At 37.2% G+C, this 24,180-nt stretch overlaps 1 protein-coding gene across 4 annotated transcripts in view; it reads left to right on the top strand.

The window, feature by feature from the left end:
• LOC115222307 overlaps positions 1-24,180 on the top strand; it is a 78,726-nt gene that overhangs the window by 40,095 nt on the left and 14,451 nt on the right. For all 4 annotated transcript variants that reach the window (XM_036511417.1, XM_036511419.1, XM_036511418.1 and 1 more), the window contains one exon: positions 13,016-13,186. In XM_036511417.1, the coding sequence (XP_036367310.1) occupies positions 13,021-13,186 (166 nt within the window). In that variant the 5' untranslated portion in view covers positions 13,016-13,020. The remainder of the gene's footprint in view (positions 1-13,015; positions 13,187-24,180) is intronic.

Here is a 24,180-nt window from a genome sequence, read left to right as displayed (position 1 = left end):
TTTAGGTTCGTTATGGAATCTGGCAACAGTTATCTAGTTAAAAAAGTTGGCAACCACATGGTTCTGGGTTTGATGTCACTGCGTAATATCTTACAAAACATGTCTTTTACTATAGCCTCATGTTGAGTAGTGCTTGTGAGTTAAATCTGGTAGATGGAAACTGTACAGAAGCCTATCGTCTGTCTGTGCATTCGTTTGTTTATCGACTGTGGACTTTATATATATAGCTCTGTGTGTGTGTGTGTGTGTTTGTCTGTGTGTATGTGACTGTCGTTGACCTCATGCTTTCGGAGCCAAATAAAATAAGAGATTCCTAACGTAAAAACGGTTAAAGGTTAGTGACAGGAAAAGCATCTGGCTGTAAAACAATACCTCAATAGCATAGTCATCTAACCCATGCTAGCATGGAAACACAGACATAAAACGAACTAGTGATGTGAATAAATTCTCTCTTTGCTCTTTTACTTTTTTACATGTTTCAGTCATTTGACTGCGGCCATGCTGGAGCACCACCTTTAGTAGAGCAAATCGACCCCAGACCTTACTCTTTGTAAGCCTAGTCCTTATTCTATCGATCTCTTTTGCCGAACCGCTTAGTTACAGGGACATAAACACACCACCATCGGTTGTCAAGCGATGTTGGAGGTACAAACACAGACACCTACATATACACACACACCTACATATATATATACATATATACGACAGGCTTCTTTCAGTTTCCGTCTACCAAATCCATGCACAAGGCTTTGGTCAGTCCAAGGCTATAGTAGAAGACACTTGCCCAAGGTGCCACGCAATGGGACTGAACCCAGAACCATGTGGTTAGTAAGCAAGCTACTTACCACCTCCAACATTATTTTTGTATCATTTTGGTGTCTGTTTTATTATTATATTGCACCATGCTTAAAGTTCCGTCAAACTACTCATGGATTTGCAGAATACCAAATACCATTGACCTTCCCTTCATTGATGCATCCTTCATTAACTGCATCGATTGCTTTCTCTGTTAATTTGTGTCCAGCCATTTAAATCAGCCAACTGGGGTTGGTGCCACATAAAAATCACTCAGTCCACTCTGTAAGGTGGTTGGTGTCAGGAAGAGCATCCAGCCATAAAAAAACTTACCAAAACAAACACTGAAGTTTGGTGTAGTCTTCTGCCTAGCCAGCCCCTGTCAAACCATCCAACCCATGCCAGCATGGAAAACAGACTTTAAATGACAATGGTGATGATGATTATATATATATATATATATATATATATATATTATATATATATATATATATATATATATATGTATATACATACAGGTGCAGGTGTGACTGTGTAGTAAGAAGCTTGCTTCCCAACCACATGATTCCAGGTTCAGTCCCACTATGTGGCACCTTGGGCAAGTGTCTTCTACTATAGCCTCAGGCCAACGAAAGCCTTGTGAGTGGATTTGGTAGATGGAAACTGAAAGAAGCCTGTCATATGTGTGTGTGCGTGTGTACTTTTAATATAGGATAAAATTTTTTTCCAAAAACATTTCATCAAGTGGCCAGCATATTAAAATATCTCTTCAGGTGAAAATTATAAACAATTATAAATAAGGGTAAAAGGAAAAAATCTTCTATGCCACTATGCTGAGAAATAGATTTTAAAGCATCTATCACCACATACAATATACATCACTATAAATACATGTTGAAAACGGGGAAAGCAAGCTAACGGAATTTTTTTAAAAAATACATTATCTCTGAATCAAACGATTTGGGGATTAATCAAATAGATTTTTCTAATCATCAGCAGAGAATATGATAAGAAATAAATGAAATACTTACAAGCACCCATGGAAAAAAGCAGAAACTAAAGTCAATGAATTTTTTTTTTTCGTTAGCTTGCTTTCCTCATTTTCAACACAGCATGTATATATAGTGATGTATATTGTATGTGATGACTGACACTTTAAAGTCTATTTCTCAGCATATTGGCATAGAATTTTTTTTCTTTTGCTCTTATTTATAATTGTTTATATATATATATATATATATATTATATATATATATATATATATCACGTGACCGACCAGACCATCAGATGTTGCTACACATCGCTGGTCACAATGCTTTTGCATTGTTTTAGCCTTCGAACGACGCCACCTCGCTGGCTAAGCGAGCAGGCCAATATATATATGTATATATATATATATGTATGAATATATGTATGTATATGTTTGTGTGTCTGTGTTTGTCCCTCCATCATTGCTTGACAACTGCTGTTGGTGTGTTTATGTCCTCGTAACTTAGCAGTTTGGCAAAAGAGACCGACAGAATAAGTACTAGGCTTACAAAGAATAAGTTCTGGGGTTGATTTGTTCAACTAAAGGCGGTGCTCCAGCATGACCGCAGTCAAATGATTGAAACATGTAAAAGAATATATATATATATCAACACTTCTTTACACAGCTATCCTCATGTAAAAAGGTACCGGCTGAGTCTCACAGAAGTGATGATAAGTGACCATCACTTTTGGCAATTTCCTGTGCTTCATAAGACATGTCAAGCTAAGTGAAATCGTAGTCATGTCCAGTGCCAATGACATGTGAAAGGCACCCATATCAGTGACAAGCCATAGAAACCACACCAAAACAGACTGGAGCCTGGTGCAGCTCTCTGGCTTACCAATTTAAGTCAAACCATGTAACCCATGCCAGCATGGAAAACGGATGGTAAATGACGATGATGATCATGATCATGATTATGATCATCATCATGAGGAGGAGGATGACGATGATGATGACGATGACGATGATAATGATGACGATAATGATGAGGATAATGATGATGATGATGACAATGATGATGATGATGATGACGAGGAGGAGGAGGACAATGATTGATCTATGAATTCCATTCTGAAATAAGTTAAAAAATAGCTATCTGAATGTAGTCCAATCTGTTGCCAGCATTTTGTACCAGTTCTTCAGTATAAAGAGTTCTTCCTGCCTGACTGATGTTAAATTAGCAAATTCTAGAATAGTTCCTTTTTGTTTTTTTTTTGTTTGTTTTTTTATTTGTTTTTTTTTTTGTTTCATTTTTTTTTTGTCATAATTATAGAATACCTGAACTTGAGAAGAAAACTTAGAGTTGACCTATTTTGTGAAAAAAAAAGTATTTTTCTTTCTATCACTTGGGGTTTAGCAATCTGTGTCAAATACTTCTTAATTACCATATTGCTAATGAAGTAATCTAATTAAAACTACTTCTTTAACAACATTCTGATGCTTGGTTCTTGTGTCTATTTATCATTAGTTTGTAAACATGGTCACATCGTTACATGTTATTTATTTTTTTATCGTTATTTGAATTTAAATTGTTTCTAATTTAAGAACAAGGTCAGTAGTTTTAAGAGGAGGGGATTAATCAGTACCATTGACCCCAGTATTTGACTGGTACTTTTTATTGCAAGGTTAGTGCACTGAGCGGTGATTGGTAAACATGCAATGTAAATATCAGCTCGAATATGTCAAGAACATGTTTGGACTTGTTGACATGCAATGGCTTATCTACAAGTCCAAACATGCTCTTAGCATATTCAAACTGGTATTTACAGTGCATTTTTATTTTGTTTCTCTGAAAAGGATAAAAAAAAAAAAGCTACCTCTGCAGGATTTGAAACCAGATTGCAAAGAACTAGGACAAATACCAGAGACTATTTTTGTCCAGCACTCTCATGATTCTGCCAATTTGTTACCTGTATCCCAATTGAAAATAATATTTTTAAAAAGCAGTATTTCCTCTATGTCAGGATTTATTATGGTAGAAATTAAAAATGTGGTGAGTTGACATATAGGCACATGAGTGGCTGTGTGGTAAGTAGCTTGCTTACCAACCACATGGTTCCAAGTTCAGTCCCATTATGTGGCACCTTGGGCAAGTGTCTTCTACTATAGCCTCAGGCCAATCAAAGCCTTGTGAGTGGATTTGGTAGACAGAAACTGAAAGAAGCCTGTCATATATATGTATATATATGTTTGTGTCTGTGTTTGCCCCCCTCCCAACATCGCTTGACAACCGATGCTAGTGTGTTTACATCCCCATAACTTAGCAGTTAGGCAAAAGAGAACAATAGAATAAGTACTAGGCTTACAAAGAATAAGTCCTGGGGTCGATTTGCTCGACTAAAGGCAGTGCTCCAGCATGGCTGCAGTCAAATGACCGAAACAAGTACTGGTTTTATGTTCTGAGTTCAAATTCTGCCAAGGTCAGCATTACCTTTCATACTTTCAGGGTCGATGAAATAAGTGTTGATTAACAACTGGGGTCAATGTAGTCAACTGAGGCCCTCCCCTAACATTTCAGCCCTTATGGCTGAAGTAGAAAGGATTATGGTAGAAATTAAAATTCAAATTACTAAACAAAAAGAACAAAACAGATTTGAGGGAAATTTATATTCTGAAAATGTTGTGATTGGATAAATGGAATGAAAATGGTTAGTCATGCCTGGCATTATAAGAATTCAATCTATTGAATTATTCCTGTCATGAAACCTGAATTGAATGCTTGCAAATAAAGTACCTACAATGGCCTACGAAGTATTAGCTGTTGATGCCTTTTCTCAACTGTTCATGCCTCTAGGCCCTTTCCTGGTGGTCAGAAATGGGGTTGGCCTTGCAACTTCCTTTCAGATTTTGCTGCATCACATAAGGCCTCCCCCTCTCAGGTTTTGCTGGTTTTCAGTTGTTCTTGGTGCTTCTGTAACTTTGACTTTTTTTCTAGGTTGGTCATTAGCCCTATGCAAACCCATTTTTATCTCTGAGAAGAGGTGGTCCATATAGGTCTGGCTTCTATCCTTTGACCTGTCCAGCATGAGAGGCCCTATCAGAACCTTGCACCCTACTGGCATAACCCTCTCAGGGTCATTGAGGCATGCAAGCCATCATATCACAAAAAGGACTGGACCTTGTGGTGGTTGCAACACAGTGGACTCCATTTAAAGCACCCAGGAACCAGGTGGTGGTTTGAAACTGTGTCTGGGAAAAAATACTGAATAATCACAGCTTAAATGCCTCTGATCTTTGCTCTGCTTGGTGAAGACTGCCCAAGGGTTAAACAATCAAACTGATACAAACTTCATCAATGCTTACCAAAGGGTGTAAAAATAAAATATGGGTGAAAAAATGCAAAAGATGGTGTTTCTCAAATGAAGTCCCACGTGATATTTGTTCTGCACCAAGATACAGACACATCCTTTTCAATGAGGCCATCAGAAATGCTGTGAACCAACGTCTGGCTCATTGGGAACCTGCACCAAACAATGGACATTGTTCACTAATTGGTGATATAAAATTAATTAATAATTCAATTAAATAGACAGGGTTTATTTGTTGAGGATATAATCAGAGTTATTAGAACATTAAACGAGATACAGTAAAAGAAAACAGAGTATGAATTAATTATCATTTTACAAGAAGTCTCTTACTGCAATTAACGAAGAGAATACAAATGAAAAATTAATTGACTTGAGGAATAGGAAATGTCAATATTAGAATTTCTAAAAAAGTGCATGAAAAAAAATATTTCAAAAAAACCCCAAACATTAAGAGTATAAAACAAACATGATTACCATTTCTTTCTTTAGGCTATTTATTTTCTTAATCTTTTAAGGTGAAACATTTTTATTAGTTTGGTCTCTGATTGACATTAAGTCTTTTAATCCAAAAGATGTGTTAATAGTTCCAGGGTGGGTCTTGATATTTAGACATTTCCTTTTTGCAGAATGTAATGCCGCATACATGGCTATACGGTTAAGAAGTTTGATTTGGAACCATCTGGTTTTGAGTTCCACCCCACTGCAATGCACCTTTGACAAGCTTCTTCTGTATTTTGTACAATAGTATTGAAGTGACTGATCCTTTGCGAATGAAATTTTTTTTTAATGGAAACTGTACAGAAGCCTGTCATATACACACTATATATGCATGCACACACATGCATATACAAATGTATTTGAATATATATATATAAATATATATATATATATAATCCATTCGAAATGTGACCTTGTGTGTACCGTTGGTGATTTTTTTTCCTCTGTCTTCCCTTCTTTGGATCTTTCCTTTTCCTATGTTTCTGACGAAGAGTTCCGCTTGAAACGTTAAACCCTCCTTCTTTCCTGAGCATCCAATAATACTATATTTGTTCCACGTCCTCGCGTTGTTGTGTTTTCTCTTTGTGTTTTCATGTTTGGATTAACTATATATATACATATATAATTTCAATACAGACCAAATAATTCACAAGAAAATATTTGTAAAGATATCATTGGCTCTATTATTATCTAGTGTAACAATTTAAAAATGATGGTAACAGACATATTTAGTATGTCCTTTGATTAATTTTAATACTTTTTGGGGCCTGCAATCGCCTATATTATTGATTCTGTTATTATCATTTTTAAATTGTTACACTAGATAATAATAGAGTCAATATCTTCACAAATTGTTTTCTTGTTAATTATTTTCCTCCTGAATTGTTTGCCCGATATTGAAATTATTTTCACACTGCTGGCTGCCATGATTCAGCACAAAACGTATCAGTTGCAACGCAGACTTCAATACAATGGGTTGGGGCTCTCCATCATGGTAACATGTTCTGAGAAAGGTGAGGCTATTATGCCAGTCCAGAAATTGGTCCACATGAATCCAAATACTTGAATGTAGGCTGAGAAATTGTCTTAGCATGTTTTCCTTTGGACGGTTGATTTCTGTAGTTATTATCAGTGTATTATGGCAATTTAAGTAAGAGTTTTTGACTTTTATTTCCAGCAGGTAGACATACTTACTATGTCTTTAATTTTAATGTTGGTGTGTGTGTGTGTATGTATGTATGTATGTATATATACACATACACACACACATGTATATATTGGTGCAGGCATGGCTATATGCACAGGTGTGCTTATGTGGTAAGAAGTTTGTGTGTGGTACTTTGGACAAGTTCTGGGCCAACCAAAGCCTTGTGAGTAGATTTCATTGACAAAACTGAAAGAAGTTCATCACATAGTGGGGTGGGTGTCAGTGTGTGTGTGCGCATGTGTGCATGCATGCATACATGTGTGCGTGTGTGTGTGTGTTGCTATATCCTTGCTTTGACATGACATCATGTCAAGGTAGTCGTAAGCAGGCATCATCGTCCAACAAATGGTGTCCTTTGTCTTCAGTCTTCTGTTAAAACATTTCTGGTCAAGCGAAATACTACCTTACTTGGAAACAGGAGAGAGTTAGTGACAGCAAGAGCATCCAGCCATAGAAAATTTGCCTCACTGAGTTCCATCTGCCCCAGTGAACATTAAAATGATGACATATATATACATAAACACACACACACACACATACATACATATTGTTTCAGTCATTGGACTGCTGCCATATTGGGGCACCCACCACCTTAAAGGGCTTAGTCAAATAAATCAACTTAAGCTTGATACTTATTCTATCATTCTTTTTGCTGGCATGTATATATAACAGGCTTCTTTCAGTTTCTGTGTATGTAGATATATATATATATGTGTGTGTGTGTGTGTGTGTGTGTGTGTGTATAAACATATAGTTTATAGCCATATAAAAAAGAAAAAGGAAATGGAGATTGGGAAGTTAATAATTGTTTATTATTAACAACAAATCAATCAAAGGGATGATAATTAATTTGCTGTTAATAATAAACAATCATTAACTTCCCAATCTCCATTTGTTTTTCTTCTTTTATATGAATATAAACTATGTTTATATATATATATATATATATATATATATACCTATTATTTTAAGGAAATTCATTCCCCAAAACTATTAGGTATTGAATCAGTATTTACTTGGATGAAACCATCCCTTCATGAAGTTAAAACAATCCTCTAACAGACCTCTATTCGAATTTAGAGTATATATATATATATATATATATATTATAGTGAGGTTGGCCGGTTGATGAGGTTACCTTGGGTTTCTTGCTCATAATGAGTTTAGCCTTATGGCATATCTTCAGACCCCAAACACTGCTGGCCTGAGACCTCTTTAAAATATGGAGTGGGGAAAAGCCTCATTTTGAAGGGTAGGATCCTAGATGACTCGCTCGTGCCAGAGGTCATCCTGAACTCCAGGACAGAAATTTTCAGACCATGCCTGCATTTTAGAAAATTCCTGCTGGCCTTTTGGAAACCACACAGCAGCACCACAGCTGGAAACCAATCGTTTACCTTTGGAGTGCTTTGGTGACCACAAGATGTCAGGACGGCCAAAGATCGATGAACAATGGCAAAGGGAGATAATCACCTAGGGTTTTACCCTTAAAAACAAGGCTTTTCCCCCTCTATATTTTAAAGAGGTCTCAGGCCAGCAGTGCTTGGGTTCTGAAGATATGCCGTAAGGCTAAACTCCATATGAGCATAAAACCCAGGGTATCCCCATAAACTGGCCTACCCCACTATAATATTAAGTGCTCTACATCTCATAGAGTGTGCTTCTTCTCCAGATTGTCAATCCAGACAAAATACTTCACAAGCTCTCTGCTAATACAAATACACCAGGCTAATGAAATGTCTTCAGATTGGTATAGAACTCCAGGTAATCCTATGGCAAAATCCAAAGTTAAAGTCTGTTACCAGTCAGTTTTATAAATCCATGGTTGCACTCCCTAATTAAACTAGTCTTTTTCACTGATGTACAAGAAAAGGCATAAAAAATGTGCTTTACATATATCTATATTTGTGCACCTTTGACTTACAGCCATTTCTGATATGCATTATAGGTGTGTTCAGGTTCTATTTACTCAATCAGTCGATTGATTGACTTGAAAAAAATTGATTGCCTTAATAAATACACACACAGGCTCGTCTGTGTGTGGATTTTAATGATGATAGTATTTATTAGGGACATTCAGGAAGAGTAGTGCTCTCTCCTGCCCAAGGGATTTTGCCCACGTGATATTAGTTTTGGTGGGAAAAAATAAAGTCGGATACTTTTTGAATGCACCTTATATGTATTTTTGTGTGTGTGTGTGTCCCCATCTGTCTGTTTCTTTCTAAGGCTGTTAGTTAAGAAATTTGCTTCACATCTATATGGTTTTGGGTTTGATCCCATTATGTGGTACTTGGACATGTGTCAGGCTACAAATGAGGAACAGTGGCTATGGTAGTAGCATTAGATGAGACAGAATGAGGAGACAGCAGAGCATGTCTGTGTGCCAGAAGCTGAGTTGCATTGGCGAACAACTTCATACCATAAATGTATCGCTAAGACATTCTGAATGCCTTCATAATGAAAGCGGATATTTCTCTAGAGTAAATAAATGTTGGATTAATGAGAACGTAAACAGTTTTAAAACCATTAAACAGTTTAAACAAGATATGGTATGGGAAAATATAGTAAGATAATAATGATATGATAACATTATGAAAATCAATGCTTGACTGGAAATAACACCGTAAACAAAGTAAATAAAATATCTAAAAGAAAATAACTAAATGACAAAGTTAGAAATGCTACCGCCATTCATGCTTAATGAAAATTTACTATACACTGAATTCACCCTCTATTATATATATATATATATATATATATATATATATTTATATATATATATATACACACACATATATATATACACACACACATATATACATACATATATAAATATTTATATATATATATATATATATATATATATATACACACACACACACATATATATACAAACATATGTAGTGTCAATTAATGCATAAGTATGTGTGTAAGTATATATCTATATATACATACATACATACATACATAAATACATACATACATACATACATACATACATACACATAGATAGATATTGATATAAAACACAGGAATATATTAATGCATAGTGTGTGTGTGTGTGAATACTATATTGGCAAATAAAAATTACATCCATTTAATGGTGATGAACAAAGGATAAAGAACAAGAAAAACAAAAGCACTCAAATTCTACCAAATTCTACAATATTTTACGATAAAAACACAAATAAACATCTGTTACACAAATTCAAATTTTTATCCAGCCTGGAATGCTACCAATTTCCTCCATACACTGTACACGTACACACACACACACACACATAAATCCTCTTTTTATGTTTAAAAGACATAGAAATCTGGTGTTATTTAATTCCTGCCCCACTTCACGATGTAATCAATCAGATGTTAACACTAACTGCTAACAAAATGTCTAGCGGGGGTTGGTATATAGAATGGAACTGATTATGGTGGGGACGAAGCTAAGCAAACCATTACTGTTAAGTGGTCCAAGGCAGAAACGGAACCACCTGCATCAAAGTACAACTAGCCAAGGTGTTTAGTACCTTTGTTGAGATGCTGTATTAGTGCACTCAAAGGATGCAGTGACAGACAGCTCCGTCGATATTGTCAACCACTCTATCTCTTCTTTAATCATTCATCACATCGTTAATACTATTGTTGCTGTTGTTGTTGTTGTCGTTATTTATTATTATTATATGTCATGAGTGGTTCTTTGTTGTTAGATGAATATTATGGCGTTAATAAAGCACAAATTAAGTCAGTTAACATTACTGCCATAACCATCACTACCAATGCCGTCACCATGGCCACTCTGATATAACGCTAATTAAACTAATAGCTCTAACTAGGCTTTATGATTACTCTTTTACTCTTTTACTTGTTTCATTCATTTGACTATGGCCATGCTGGAGCACTGCTTTTAGTCGAGCAAATCGACCCCAGGACTTATTCTTTGTAAGCCTAGTACTTATTCTATTGTTCTCTTTTGCCAAACCGCTAAGCATCGGTTGTCAAGCGATGTTGGGGGGATGAACACAGACACACACACATATATATACATATATACGGTGGGCTTCTTTTCAGTTTCCGTCTACCAAATCCACTCACAAGGCTTTGGTCGGCCCGAGGCTATAGTAGAGGACACTTGCCCAATATGCCGCACAGTGGGACTGAACCCGGAACCATGTGGTTGGTAAGCAAGCTACTTACCACACAGCCATGCCTGCACCTAAACAAAAATAAAAATAAAATAAAATTAGACATTGTATAGATGCACGCATGGCTGTGTGGTTAAGACGTTTGCTTTGCAACCAAGTGACTTCAGGTTCAGTCCCACAATGTAGGACTTCAGGTAGGTGCCCTCTACTATTACCGCAGGCCAACTGCTACAACTTAAGTGAATTTAGTTGGTGGAAACTGTGTGGAAGCCTGTTGTTTGTATTTGTGTATGTATATGTGTGTATCATCATCATCATCGTTTTAACATTCATTTTCCTATGTTTTGCATAGGTCCGATGGATGTTGTTGAGGCAGATTTTCTCTCTGTCTATGTGTGTGTGTTCGTATACATCAGGGGTGGGCAAACTACGGCCCGCGGGGCGCATGCGGCCCGCCATAGGTTTTCATGCGGCCCGCCGAGAGCTTTTATGAATCCCAACTTCTATGCAGATACTTCGTAACTGTACGGTAATTCACAATATTTTCACTTGATTTTTATAAATGAGGCCCGCCAAGATTCCAAAGACGCACTGTGCGGCCCGCGATCAAAAAAGTTTGCCCACCCCTGGTATACATACATATGTACACACACACAGACACTCTCCTTCCTCCTCCTCTGTCCCTATGTTTCTTTCTCTCTCTCTTTCAGGATATATGTAAAGGGGGAGAGCAAGACTGTTCATTTACTCATTGCCTGCCACTAATCCTCATGTGCACACTCATCCTGCTCCTCTTACATTATCCCTCTCAGTATCTTTTTTTTTTACTCTACCTTCTCTCTCTCCCTTTATATATATATATATATATATAATATGTATATACATATATATATACAATGTAATGCATGACTGGAGAAATCAGACAGTCAACATTTATATCTGCAACTGTCATATACAGATTATTTCACATAATTACACTAAATATATTTGAATGTGTCATTGTTCAAAGAAATACATAATGCAATAGAATATTTTTTATCTTGCCATATTATTGATAAAAGACTTGCTGTATTGGTGTAGAATTGTGACTGAGGTCAGAGGAATTACAAATGAAAAGAGTTGCGACAAAATTCGTGTCTCACTTGTTCATGGAAGATCAAAAACCATCACAGCTGAATACGTGTCATGAATGGACAGAACAGGTGGAAGTTGACCTGGACCGTTTTTTTTTCAAAGGGCATCACTGGTTATGAAAGCTGGTGCTATGGAATTTGCAGATGTGGAAGAGGTGGAGGTAAAAACGACAGTGGCATTAAAAGGCATCACTTTGCAAGAGTCTCAGTACTGCTTCAAATAGTGGAAAACACCTTTGGACTAATGCATTGCTTCAAACGGAGAATACTTTGAAGTCAGTAAACGTATAAACATGTAAAACTAAGTGAACAAAATAATATTGCAAAATTCTGGGTTCTTTTGGGTACCCCCTCGTGTCTCTACACACATATAACTATATGATCTTTTGCACAAATACATACCTATACAGGCGCAGGAGTGGCTGTGTGGTAAGCAGCTTGCTTACCAACCACATGGTTCCAGGTTCAGTCCAACTGTGAGGCACCTTGGGCAAGTGTCTTCTACTATAGCCTTGGGCCAACCAAAGCTTTGTGAGCGGATTTGGTAGACAGAAACTGAATGAAGCCTATCATCTATGTGTGTGTTTATGTATCTGTGTTTGTCCCCCCGCCACCATCGGTTGACAACTGATGCTGGTGTGTTTACGTTCCCGTAACTTAGCAGTTCGGCAAAAGACACCGATAGAATAAGTACTAGGCTTACAAAGAATAAGTCGTGGTGTTCAGTTTGTTTGACTAAAAAGGCAGTGCTCCAGCATAGCCGCAGTCAAATGACTGAAACAAATAAATGAATAAAAGACTATATAGAAATACACACACACATACCAACAACAACAACCTGTCTTCATTGCGTTGTATCTTGTAGGATTTCTGTATCTGTTTTTTTCTTCTCTTATTTGCAGGGAACATGGCCAGCGAGCAGCCAACACTGGCCAACTTCCACCTGTTTGAAGGGGATTTTGCAGTGGTTGGTGTCAATGAATTCAGAAAAGAATGGAGACAAATAGCCAAAGGTAACATGAGGCACAACACATTCTTGGAGGGAATGTTACTGAAAAGTGTCGAAGCTCGACGTAAGTTGTGACATTCTTTTCTTTCTTTGTTTGCTTGGTTGGTTAATTGCTTGGTTGGTTGGTTGGTTGGTTAATTGCTTGGTTGGTTGGTTGGTTGGTTGGTCGGTTTCTTGATTGGTTGGTTGGTTGGTTAATTGCTTGGTTGATTGGTTGGTTGGTTGGTTGGTTGATTACTTGGTTGGCTGATTGGTTAATTGCTTCATTGGCTGGTTGGTTAATTACTTGGTTAGTTGGTTGGTTAATTGCTTAGTTGGTTGGTTGGTTGGTTGGTTGGTTGGTTGGTTGATTACTTGGTTGGCTGATTGGTTAATTGCTTCATTGGCTGGTTGGTTAATTACTTGGTTAGTTGGTTGGTTAATTGCTTAGTTGGTTGGTTGGTTGGTTGGTTGGCTGGCTGGCTGGTTAGTTGGATGGTTAGCTGAATGGTTGGTTGGTTAATTGTTTGGTTGGTTGATTACAGGAGGAGAAAAAGAAGGGAAAGTGAAGAGGAAAAAACGGAGGTGGAAGGGAAGTGAAAAGGGGACACGCTGATGAGGTGGAGGGATTAGTGAAAGAAATGGGAGATGAAAGTAGGATGAAGGAGGAGGGGGAGGAAAGGGAGAGAGTGTGTGGTGGGATGTGTGTTTCTTGATTTATTTTGAGAGGTCAAATGAAGTGTAAAAGGTTAAGAGGGAAGCACTGCAATTATTTGTGGCCTTGTGCACTGGACCATTAAATATAGAACAGAAAAATCAAATAAATAGATTATGTGGGAGGGTGTGAAGTTAATTGATATGGTTGAATGGACAAAATGATGGGCTGTTGGTTTTACCCTTTAGCATTCAGTTTAATCTGTCAAATGTAATAGTATTTATTGAAGCTGGTTCCATATTTCAATGATGTGATTGTTTATTTTTAGAATGATATTGTTGATCAGGTGTGAGGGTCCAGATCTGCTTAGTTTGAAAACAAAAAACAAATAGAATATTTTGGCCAGATACGACCGGTTTAAATGCGAAAGGATTAATGTGTTCTGAGTTAAGATATAATTTACGGGTTAATTAAAAAGTAAAACGAGTTAAGGAAGTAACTCAAATGGCGCAATGCCATGAATTTGAATAATTAAACTAAAGGCTGATGTTCTGAATACTATGCCTGGGTATAGGTGCAGGCATGGCTGTATGGTTGGAAATCTGTTTCCCAGTGACCATGAGACCATGTTCACTCCGACTGCATGGTACCCTGAGAAAATGCCTTCCACTATAGCCTTGTGCTGACCAAAGCCTTGTAAGTAGATCTGACAGAGAGAAACTGAAAGAAACCCACCATATATATATGTGTGTCTGTGTGGATTGTTGGAGATTTTATTTTTCCTCCATCTTCCTTTTCTCTTGGACTTTCCTCTGTCTCTTATTTCTGAAGAAGAGCTTTGCTCAAAATGTAAAACACCCTTTCTTTCCTTCCCCAAGTACCTTATTAATACTTTGCATGTACCACATCTTCATGTTATTGCCTTTTTTTTTTTGGTGGGGATTAGCTACTTGTGTGTGTGTATTAAATAAAAGGAGATAACAAGGCCAAGGCAATTTGATATTCCAAGGACATTTATAAATAGAAAGGTGGTCTTACAGCTGTTTCAGGGAAATAAATGATATCCCATCATCAGTGATGAGTTACAAGAGTTACAAGAGTGCCAGTGGCATGGAGACCAAAGCACTTGGTAGACAGTAAAAAGATGGCATCAGGAAGGGCATCCTGCTGTAGAAACCATGACAAAAGAGGCATTCGAAGCAGGACAGCATCTTGGGACCTGTCAGATCCTGTCTAACTATTCAGCTTACGTTAGCATAGAAGATGATGATATCAATGATGATGAGGACAATGATGATGATGACGATGATGATGATGATGGTGATGACGATAATAATGATGATGAGGACAATGATGATGAAGAGGAGGACAACGACAATGATGATGACGACGATGATGATGATGATGACAATATCGATGACGAAGATGATGATGACAACAATGAGTCATTGCTCTCTCTGTTGTGGTAGCTATAGTAGATATTGATGGCTACAGTAGTTAGTCAGTGAAAATACATTTAAATGCTTACCAAATGTATGTAGATATAACAGTTAGTGGTATACATTATGCTGTTATATTGATTACATATATAGATAGACAGACAGGTAGACAGACAGGCAGACAGATAGATAGATACATAGATAGATAGACAAACAGACAGACAGAGAGAGAAGTTTCTTTATTAGCCACACAGGGCCAACACGGAGGGGACAAAATACAATGTAGAGCTTTTCATTTTTAAAATAGACAAAAAAGGAGGAGAAAATAAATTTCCGGGAATTGTGTTAAAAAAAAACGATAGACAGATAGATAGATAGATGGATAGATAGATAGACAGACAGACAGACAGACAGACTGATAGAGTGACAGATATAATGAAGTAAACCATAAGAATCTAGTGATAGTCTGTGTTAGTAATTAGTGAGTATAAAGAGTTCCAAAGTCAGATAAAATGGTTTCTCTCTTCCTCACGGTAAACAAATTTCTTTGATTTTTGAACTGTAGAGATAATTAGCTGATAGTACGAAAATCTATTCAAAGTATTGACCAAAGTTATAAATATAATTTAGGTTCTATATTCTCGGGTGCACTTGGTGAAGACCAAACATCATTTATCATTTATCTTTTGTTTGTTTCAGTCATTAGACTACGGCCATGCTGGAGCATTGCTTTGAAGAATTTTGTAGTTGAATGATTGAACTGCAGTACCTTTTTTTTCTATTTTTTTTATTTAAGCTTGATACTTATTCTATCGATATCTTTTGCCAAACTGCTAAGTTACAGGGACATAAACAGACAGACATTGTTTGTCAAGCAGTGGTGTGGGGGACAAACACAGACACAAAGACACATACACTTTAACCCTTAAGCTTTTAAACTGATCATATCCAGCCCAGATATTCTACCTGTCTTATGTCCAAACCAACTACAATGTCATTCTAATGCTAAACAATCACATCATTGGAATCCAGAAGCTTCAAGATAATCCATGATTAATTCAAGACAATGAGAATAAATAAGAGTTACACTTGACAGAGTAATCTGAATGCTGAAGGGTTAATATCATAAACTACACCAAGTTTTGGTACCTGCTTACAGCTAGCTGGACTGGGCTCTTGTCTGTGTTGATCATGGCCATATAACTGAAGTTTATCACATTGTGATATCTACTTAGATGTAGATCAATTGGCCTTAATTGTCTTACTCATGGACAGAGGACAGTAAGCTGTAACTAGGTACCACTATAGGGTACCTACAGACAGCTTCACTTATTGCCCTGTTGACAGTTAAGTACCTTGGTTATGGACACAGTACATTGAACAACCCCATATTGTGGTGCCTCCTTACAGTCAGGTGGACTTGGCTCTTGACAGCAAACTGCCTTGATCATGAACACAGTGCAGCGAACTATACAACACTATGGAACCTACTTACAGGTTAGTGGCCTGGACTGTTGACAGTTAAGTGTGATAGTCATGGTCACTACAACAAACAACATACACTATACTGTCGTTCCTACTTCTAGTTTGGTGGACTGTTGACGGTTAATTGTATTAGTCAAGGACAGTACAATTAGCTATAGCAAACTTACAATACTTTCTTACAACTAAGTGGTCTGGATTGTTGAGAGTTAAATATCTTGCTCAAGAATGCAGTGCAATGAAACATGTTGATATGTGTACATACAGATAGGCATTTGTTATTTTTCTTGTTGTTGTTGTTTTTACTTATCTCTATTGTATTACCTACTCTTACTACTGCCCTTGCAACTTCCACACTACTGCCATATAATTGCCAAAGAATCTCTTCTCATGTTGCAGTATATGCGTTTTGCATCTGTTAACATCGATTTGCATGTGACTGCACTCTGTAATCTGATATAGCGATATGCATGTGCATGTTTCTGAGCATCCAACGAAGTGGAGCAAATATGTGTGTGTGTGTGTGTGTTTGTGGATTCATGTGTATGTGTGGTGATGGTATTTATGCATTTCATACTGGGACACATAAATGTGTGTGTGTGTGTGTGTGTGTTTGCATGCGTGTGTGTACATATGTGAGAGTGGGGGTATTCATGTATGTATGCATATCACAGCTGGAACATAAGTATGCATGCCTTTGTGTGTTTGTGTGTGTCTGTGTGTCTGTGTGTGCGTGTGTGGTGATGGCATTTATGCATTTCATGCTGAGACACATAAATGTGTGTGTATATGTATGAGAGTGGTGGTATACATGCATGTATTCATTTCACAGCTGGAACGTAAGTATGCATGCATTTGTGTGTGTGTATGTGTAGGGAGCTGTTGCCTCTGCTGGCAACAAGGCAACAAGGGAGTTTCTCTCTCCGTCGAGGTGAAAGAAAGATTGTATAATGCTTGTATATGAAATGCAGTGTTGCATGGTAGCGAAACGCAGGTATTAAATGTGGAAGAGGTGTGGAGGGATGGGGCAGGGTGGATTGGATGGAAGGAATGAAGCAAGCATGCTCTGTTGGTTGTGTAATGTTAGTGTTGTCGTGTGTGTGAACAACAGAGTACAACAGAGTACAAATGAGTTGAGAGAAAACCTGGGTAGAAAAGGAATCAGATACTACATTCTAGAGAGAAGACAGCCCTGGTACAGGCATAAAAGGTGGTAGTGTTGGCGGGGGCAATGGAGGGGGGTGATGTCAGCAGCCATGGAGACAGTGGTGGTGGTGGTTATGATTATATACATGTGCTCTCAAAACCACACACACACACAGTTATATGTCCCATCAATAAGATATTTACTCGTTAAAAAAATTTGTCAGCATTATATGACATCTGTATATATCAACATCATCATCATCATCGTTTAACATCAGCCATCTATGCTGGCATGGGTTGGACGGTTTGACTGGAGCTGGCCAGGTAGAAGACTGCACCAAACTTCTGTGTCCGTTTTGACACAGTTGTTATGGTTGGATGCCCTTCCTAACACCAACCATCCTACAGATTGGGTTGAGTGCTTTTTACGTGGCACCAGCACAGGCAAGGACAGTTTTCACATGGTTCTGGGTCCAGTCCCATTGCATGGCACCTTGGGCAAGTGTCTTCTGTTATAGCCTTGGGCTGACCAAAGCCTTGTGAGTGGATTTGATAGATGGAAACTGAAAGATGCCCATCGCATGTGTGTGTGTGTGTGTTTGTCCCTCACCTTACCATCGCTTGACAACCGATGCTGGTGTGTTTACATCCCCATAACTTAGCAGTTCAGCAGAACAAACTGATAGAATAAGTACTAGGCTTACAAAGAATAAGTCATGAGGTTGATTAGTTCAACTAAAGACGGTGCTCCAGCATGGCCACAGTCAAACGACTGGAACAAATAAAAGAATATATATATATATATCATCATCATCATTGTTTAATGTCCGCTTTCCATTCTAGCATATATATATAAATATTATTGACCACGTACACTTAACCCTTTCGTTACCATATTTCTGTTGAGATGCTTTGTGTTTCTTTCAATTACTTTAAATATAACAAAGAATTTAGTAAAATAACATGGTTATCATTAAGCTGGTGTTAGGAACATAAATTGTGACTAAGGTTTGGTGGAAGATTTTGATTCAAAACTTATAAAGACAAGACATTTGCACTTAGAGCCAGAGCTGGTTTCAGCCAGGTTGATAACGAAACGGTTAATGTATTTGCAAGTAGACTGCAATTATATATGTATACTACCTTAAAAGCCATACTCCATGCAGACTTTTAAGCTAGCTCCTGCAGAGGGTTAATTGGGCCTTGCAGCCCCAAACTAAAAAGAGGTAAATAGCATAACTATCATCATCATCATCGTTTAACGTTCGCTTAAACAATGATGATGATGATAGTCATGCTATTTACCTCTTTTTAGTTTGGGGCTGCAAGGCCCAATTAACCCTCTGCAGGAGCTAGCTTAAAAGTCTGCATGGAGTATGGCTTATATATATATATATATATATATATATATTTATTTCAAGACATGATGGTTTATGGCTGGGGCCCAAATTGCAGGTAACCTTTCAATGGTGTATGGCCATTTTGAACACCTAGGGAGGGCATAATACACAGTATTGAACATGTCACACCCTACAATCTTGATATGCTGACTCCACCCACTACCAGGACACATGACAACGACCCATAGACTGTGGTCAATGTGCATCCAAGAAATTGACTTTATCAGATTTATCAAAATTTATCTCTGACATAATGAAATTAAAACATATTTCACAGTCACATGTCTCCTGTTTCATTTGCAGTTCAGTGTATAATTGAATAGGCAAATGTAAGAAAGAAAGATGCACTTATCTCATCACCTAAGAGTACATATATTATTATTATTCAAAAAAACAGTTTGTTTCAGCCAGATGCAACTTTATAGGCGTTATAGGTTTGTCACAGGAACCAAGCTCATGTCTTGTAGTCAGTGTTGCACATACACATAACCATGTTTATGTGGTTGTGCATCTGCATGCAAGTGTGAGTATGTGTGAGTGTATTTCAACATGATGGAGATGTCTACATGTATATATGTGTTTCTCTATTAATAGTCTTATATGTAAACACACAACCAGACACACACACACACACACATACACACACAAACATTGTTGATACAGTCAAGCTTGGAGAAGTCAACATTAAAAGATGATGATGATGTTGACGTCACCATAGCAAAACGATACAGATATTTATATATATGTATAAGATGTGTATGTGTGTCTGTATGCATGTATGTATGTATGTATGTATGTATGTATGTATGTATGTATGTATGTATGTATGTGTGTGTGAGTGGCTATATGGTAAGTAACTTGCTTACCAACCACATGGTTCTGGGTTCAGTCCCACTGCGTGGCACCTTGGGCAAGTGTCTTCTACTATAGCCTCGGGCCACCCAAAGCCTTGTGAGTGGATTCGGTAGGCGGAAACTGAAAGAAGCCCTTCGCATATATATATATATATATATATGTATGTATATGTTTGTGTGTCTGTGTTTGTCCCCCGCAGCATCGCTTGACAACCGATGCTGGTGTGTTTACATCCCCGTAACTTAGCAGTTCAGCAAGGGGGGCCGATGGAATAAGTATTAGGCTTACAAAGAATGAGTACTGGGGTCAATTTGCTCAACTAAAGGCGGTGCTCCAGCATGGCTGCAGTCAAATGACTGAAACACATAAAAGAATAAAAGAATATATGTGTGTGTATGTATGTATGTATGTATGTATGTATGTATATATATGTATGTATCGATATATATATATATGTATGTATGTATATATATATATGTGTGTGTGTGTATATATATATATATATATACAGTACAGAAAATATATTAAGAACGGTACTGTTTATGTGAATGCTTATGTTTAGCCGTCTCTTTTGTATGTGATGGCGGTGGTGGTGGTGAGCAGTGGGTTTGCTGTGTACATACAGATGCGTAGCTATAAATATGCACTCACATATATGTATGGTATGCCTGCGTCTATAAGTACAGGTATGCATGCTATAAATACACAACCAGTCTTGTTTACTTCATTGCCACTTCTGAAGACTTTTGACGTAATGAGAAAATATCTGTCATCTCTTTCTGTCACCTTGCATACTATTCAGAATATTTGCAGGTTTTGCTGCTGTGCCACACTAAATTACGAGTTGGTATTTTGGTGCATCTTGCTCTGTGTGTGTGTTTATTGTTATTATCATTAACGGTGATGAGCTGGTAGAATTGTGAGGATGCTGAACAAAAGCTTAGTGGCATTTTATCCATGTTTTTTGCATTTTCAGTTCAAATTCTGCTGAGGTTGACTTTGCTTTTTATCTCTCCAGGGTTTGATAGAATAAGTATTTGTTAAGCACTAGGGTCAATGCAATTGACATATTCCCTCCCCACAAAATCCAGGCCTTGTGCCTACAGTAAAAGGGATTATTATTATTACCTCTGCCTTAGTGAAGGTGGAGGTATTGTTTTCAGTTGTGTTTGTTTGTCTGTGGACAAAATATCTCAAGAACCACTGAATGGATTCAGATGAAACTTTCAGGAATGTTTGGTCTCATAACTGGCACGAACTGATTAGCTTTTGGTATCAATCTGGTACCAGACAAGGATTCTGGATTATTATTGTTCCTGTTTTTTTACTTAATTTTTGAAAGTGGTCAGGTTCATTTTTAGTATTCTCATTTGTGAGAGCAGTCGAGTTTATTTCAGATATTCCCATTTTAATAATTACGGAGATATACTTGCATAGCAAGTGACCTGATCTGAGATCATGTGCTGGAATGAAAACAATTGCAGCGTGAAAGGTATTTATAAGCCATTTAAGAAACACACAAAAACCATTAGATTCACTTCAACATTTAAATTTAATTTGCCAAAATATTTTCGTCGCTTTGAGACCGCGACCTGTTCACTGACAAAATTGAGATGCAGCATGGAATTTTATCTGAACAAGTCGTGGTCTCAAAGCGATGAAAATATTTTGACAAATTAAATTTAAATGTTGAACTGAATCTAACAGTTTTTGTGTGTTTCTTAAATGGCTTATAAACACCTTCCACGCTGTAATTGCTTTCATTTCAAAAATCATCTCCGGCTTAATCATTGAGAGGACATTGGTGTTGTCTTGGTGGAGATTTGTGCTCTCTAAGTGCTCTTGATATTATTATTATTATTGTTGTTGTTGTTGTTAAGGTGGTGAGCTGGCAGAATCGTTAGCACGCTGGGCAAAATGCTGAGCAGCATTTCATCTGTCTTCGTGTTCTGAGTTCAAATTCTACTAATGTTGACTTTGCTTTCCATTCTTTTGAGGTCAATAAAATAAATACCAGTTGAACGCTATGGTGGAGGGGGGGCATATAATCACCTAGTCCCCTCCCCCAAATTTCAGGCCTTGTGCCTATAGCAGAAAGGATTATTATTATTATTATTATTATTATTATTATTATTATTATTATTATTATTGTTATTATTATTATTATCATTATTATTATTATCATCATTATCATTATTATTGTCTCAGTTCAAATCATGCTGAAGTCAACTTTACCTTTCATTCTTATGGGGTTGATGAAGCACCAGTTATATACTGGGGTCCACATAAATGCCTTGACCAAAATTCAAAACTGTTGTTGTTGTTACTACTACTACTACTACTACTACTAAAAAGGCTGCAAGCTAGCAGAATCATTAGTGCATTACATGCATTGTTGCACATCTTCCAACTCGTTACATTCTAAGTTCAAATTGTATCAAGGTTAATTTTGCCTTTCATTCTTTCAGGGTCAATAGAACAGGATACCAGTCAATGTAATCCTTAACGACCTTCCCTTGAAATTGCTGGATTTTTACCAAAATTAGAAATAACTAATTATTTGTATTATTATTAATAATAAAATACGATATTTCAGTCTCATATCTGACAATTTACCAATTGGTTTCTTGCCAGGTCTTGAGGTAACTCTGGCAATCATCTGAAAAAACTGAAATGCAAAACCATTCTTTTCAACCTTTTCTGGTAAATTTTTGGGGTTATATCAACCCTTGTATGTAAACAAATGGCAAAGTGGGTGCTATGAGTCTATGATATTGTATTTTGTTATTAATAATATATTCACTCCCTTAACCAATATATGGGTTGCTATTTTTTCTAACTCATGGGGTTTCAGGCATCATCATCATCATCATTATCGTTTAACATCCATTTTCCATGCTGGCATAGGTTGGACGGTTCGACTGGGGTCTGGGAATCCAGGAGACTGCATCAGGCCCCAATCTGATCTGGCAGTGTTTCTCCAGCTGGATGCCCTTCCTAATGCCAACCACTCTGAGAGTGTAGTGGGTGCCTTTTACGTGCTACCGGCATGGGGCTCACAACTATAATTTCCATTTGATTTGATTTTGATATTGCTGATGTTGATCTATTTGACTCAATAGGTCTCCTCAAGCACAGCATGTCGCCCTATGATCCAAGGTACTTTTGAGTGGGCTGGTTATGCAACACTGGTGTAGGTTATAGCTGTGGACTCAGTCACACACACACATATAGTCTGGATTTTTTTTTTTTTACTTAATTTTTGAGAGCGGTCGGGTTCAGTTTTAGTATTCTCGTTTGTGAGAGCAGTCAAGTGTATTTCAGATATTCTCATTTCAAAAACCATCTCCAGCTAATCGTTGAGAGGACGTTGGTGTTGCTTTGGCAGAGGTTTGCTCTCTCTGAGTGCTCTTGTTGTTATTCATTTTGTATGACATGTGTATTCATCATTATTTTATTTATTTCATTCAGTTTTAGAAAAATTGAAGCATGTCTTTGACAATTCCAGAGCATTGTTTTATACATGACTTTGGCCTCCCCTGTACAATGGAAATCAAATAGATCTTGGCAAATTAACTTGAAAACATCCCCATATATTTCTGGCTAATGGATTACTCCAAGAGGAAGTTTTCCTGGTCATGCAGTTGGTCAGTATAATGATCAGTATAATGATCAATGTAGTGTTATACAGTTGTTTACTTATCTTGGGTATCCTGAAAACCCCTGTATGCATAACTGGTACATGTTATGCAGTGTATCGAGTAGAAAATGGACAGCTCATAACATCACTACACACGTTTCAATAGCCTTCTTATTTATTACCAATGCAAATTGCATTGCATATTACAACATAATGTAAATTTGCATTGTACCCCTTCTTCAGGGTAATCTGTATCATACTTAACACTTATATTCTGTGATAAAATTTCTTTATAGATGTGCTTTGGGATGATTTTTAATCTTGCTCTAATATTCTTTTATTCTTTTACTTGTTTCAGTCATTAGACTGCGACCATACTGGAGCACCATCTTGATGAATTTTTAGTCAAATAAATCGACCCCAGTACTTTTACATATTTGCTTTACAGCCTGGTACTTATTC

Source organism: Octopus sinensis, linkage group LG19, assembly GCF_006345805.1.
Source record: "Octopus sinensis linkage group LG19, ASM634580v1, whole genome shotgun sequence".
NCBI classification, from domain to species: Eukaryota; Metazoa; Mollusca; class Cephalopoda; order Octopoda; family Octopodidae; genus Octopus; species Octopus sinensis.
This window is presented reverse-complemented; position numbering and strand designations above follow the sequence as displayed.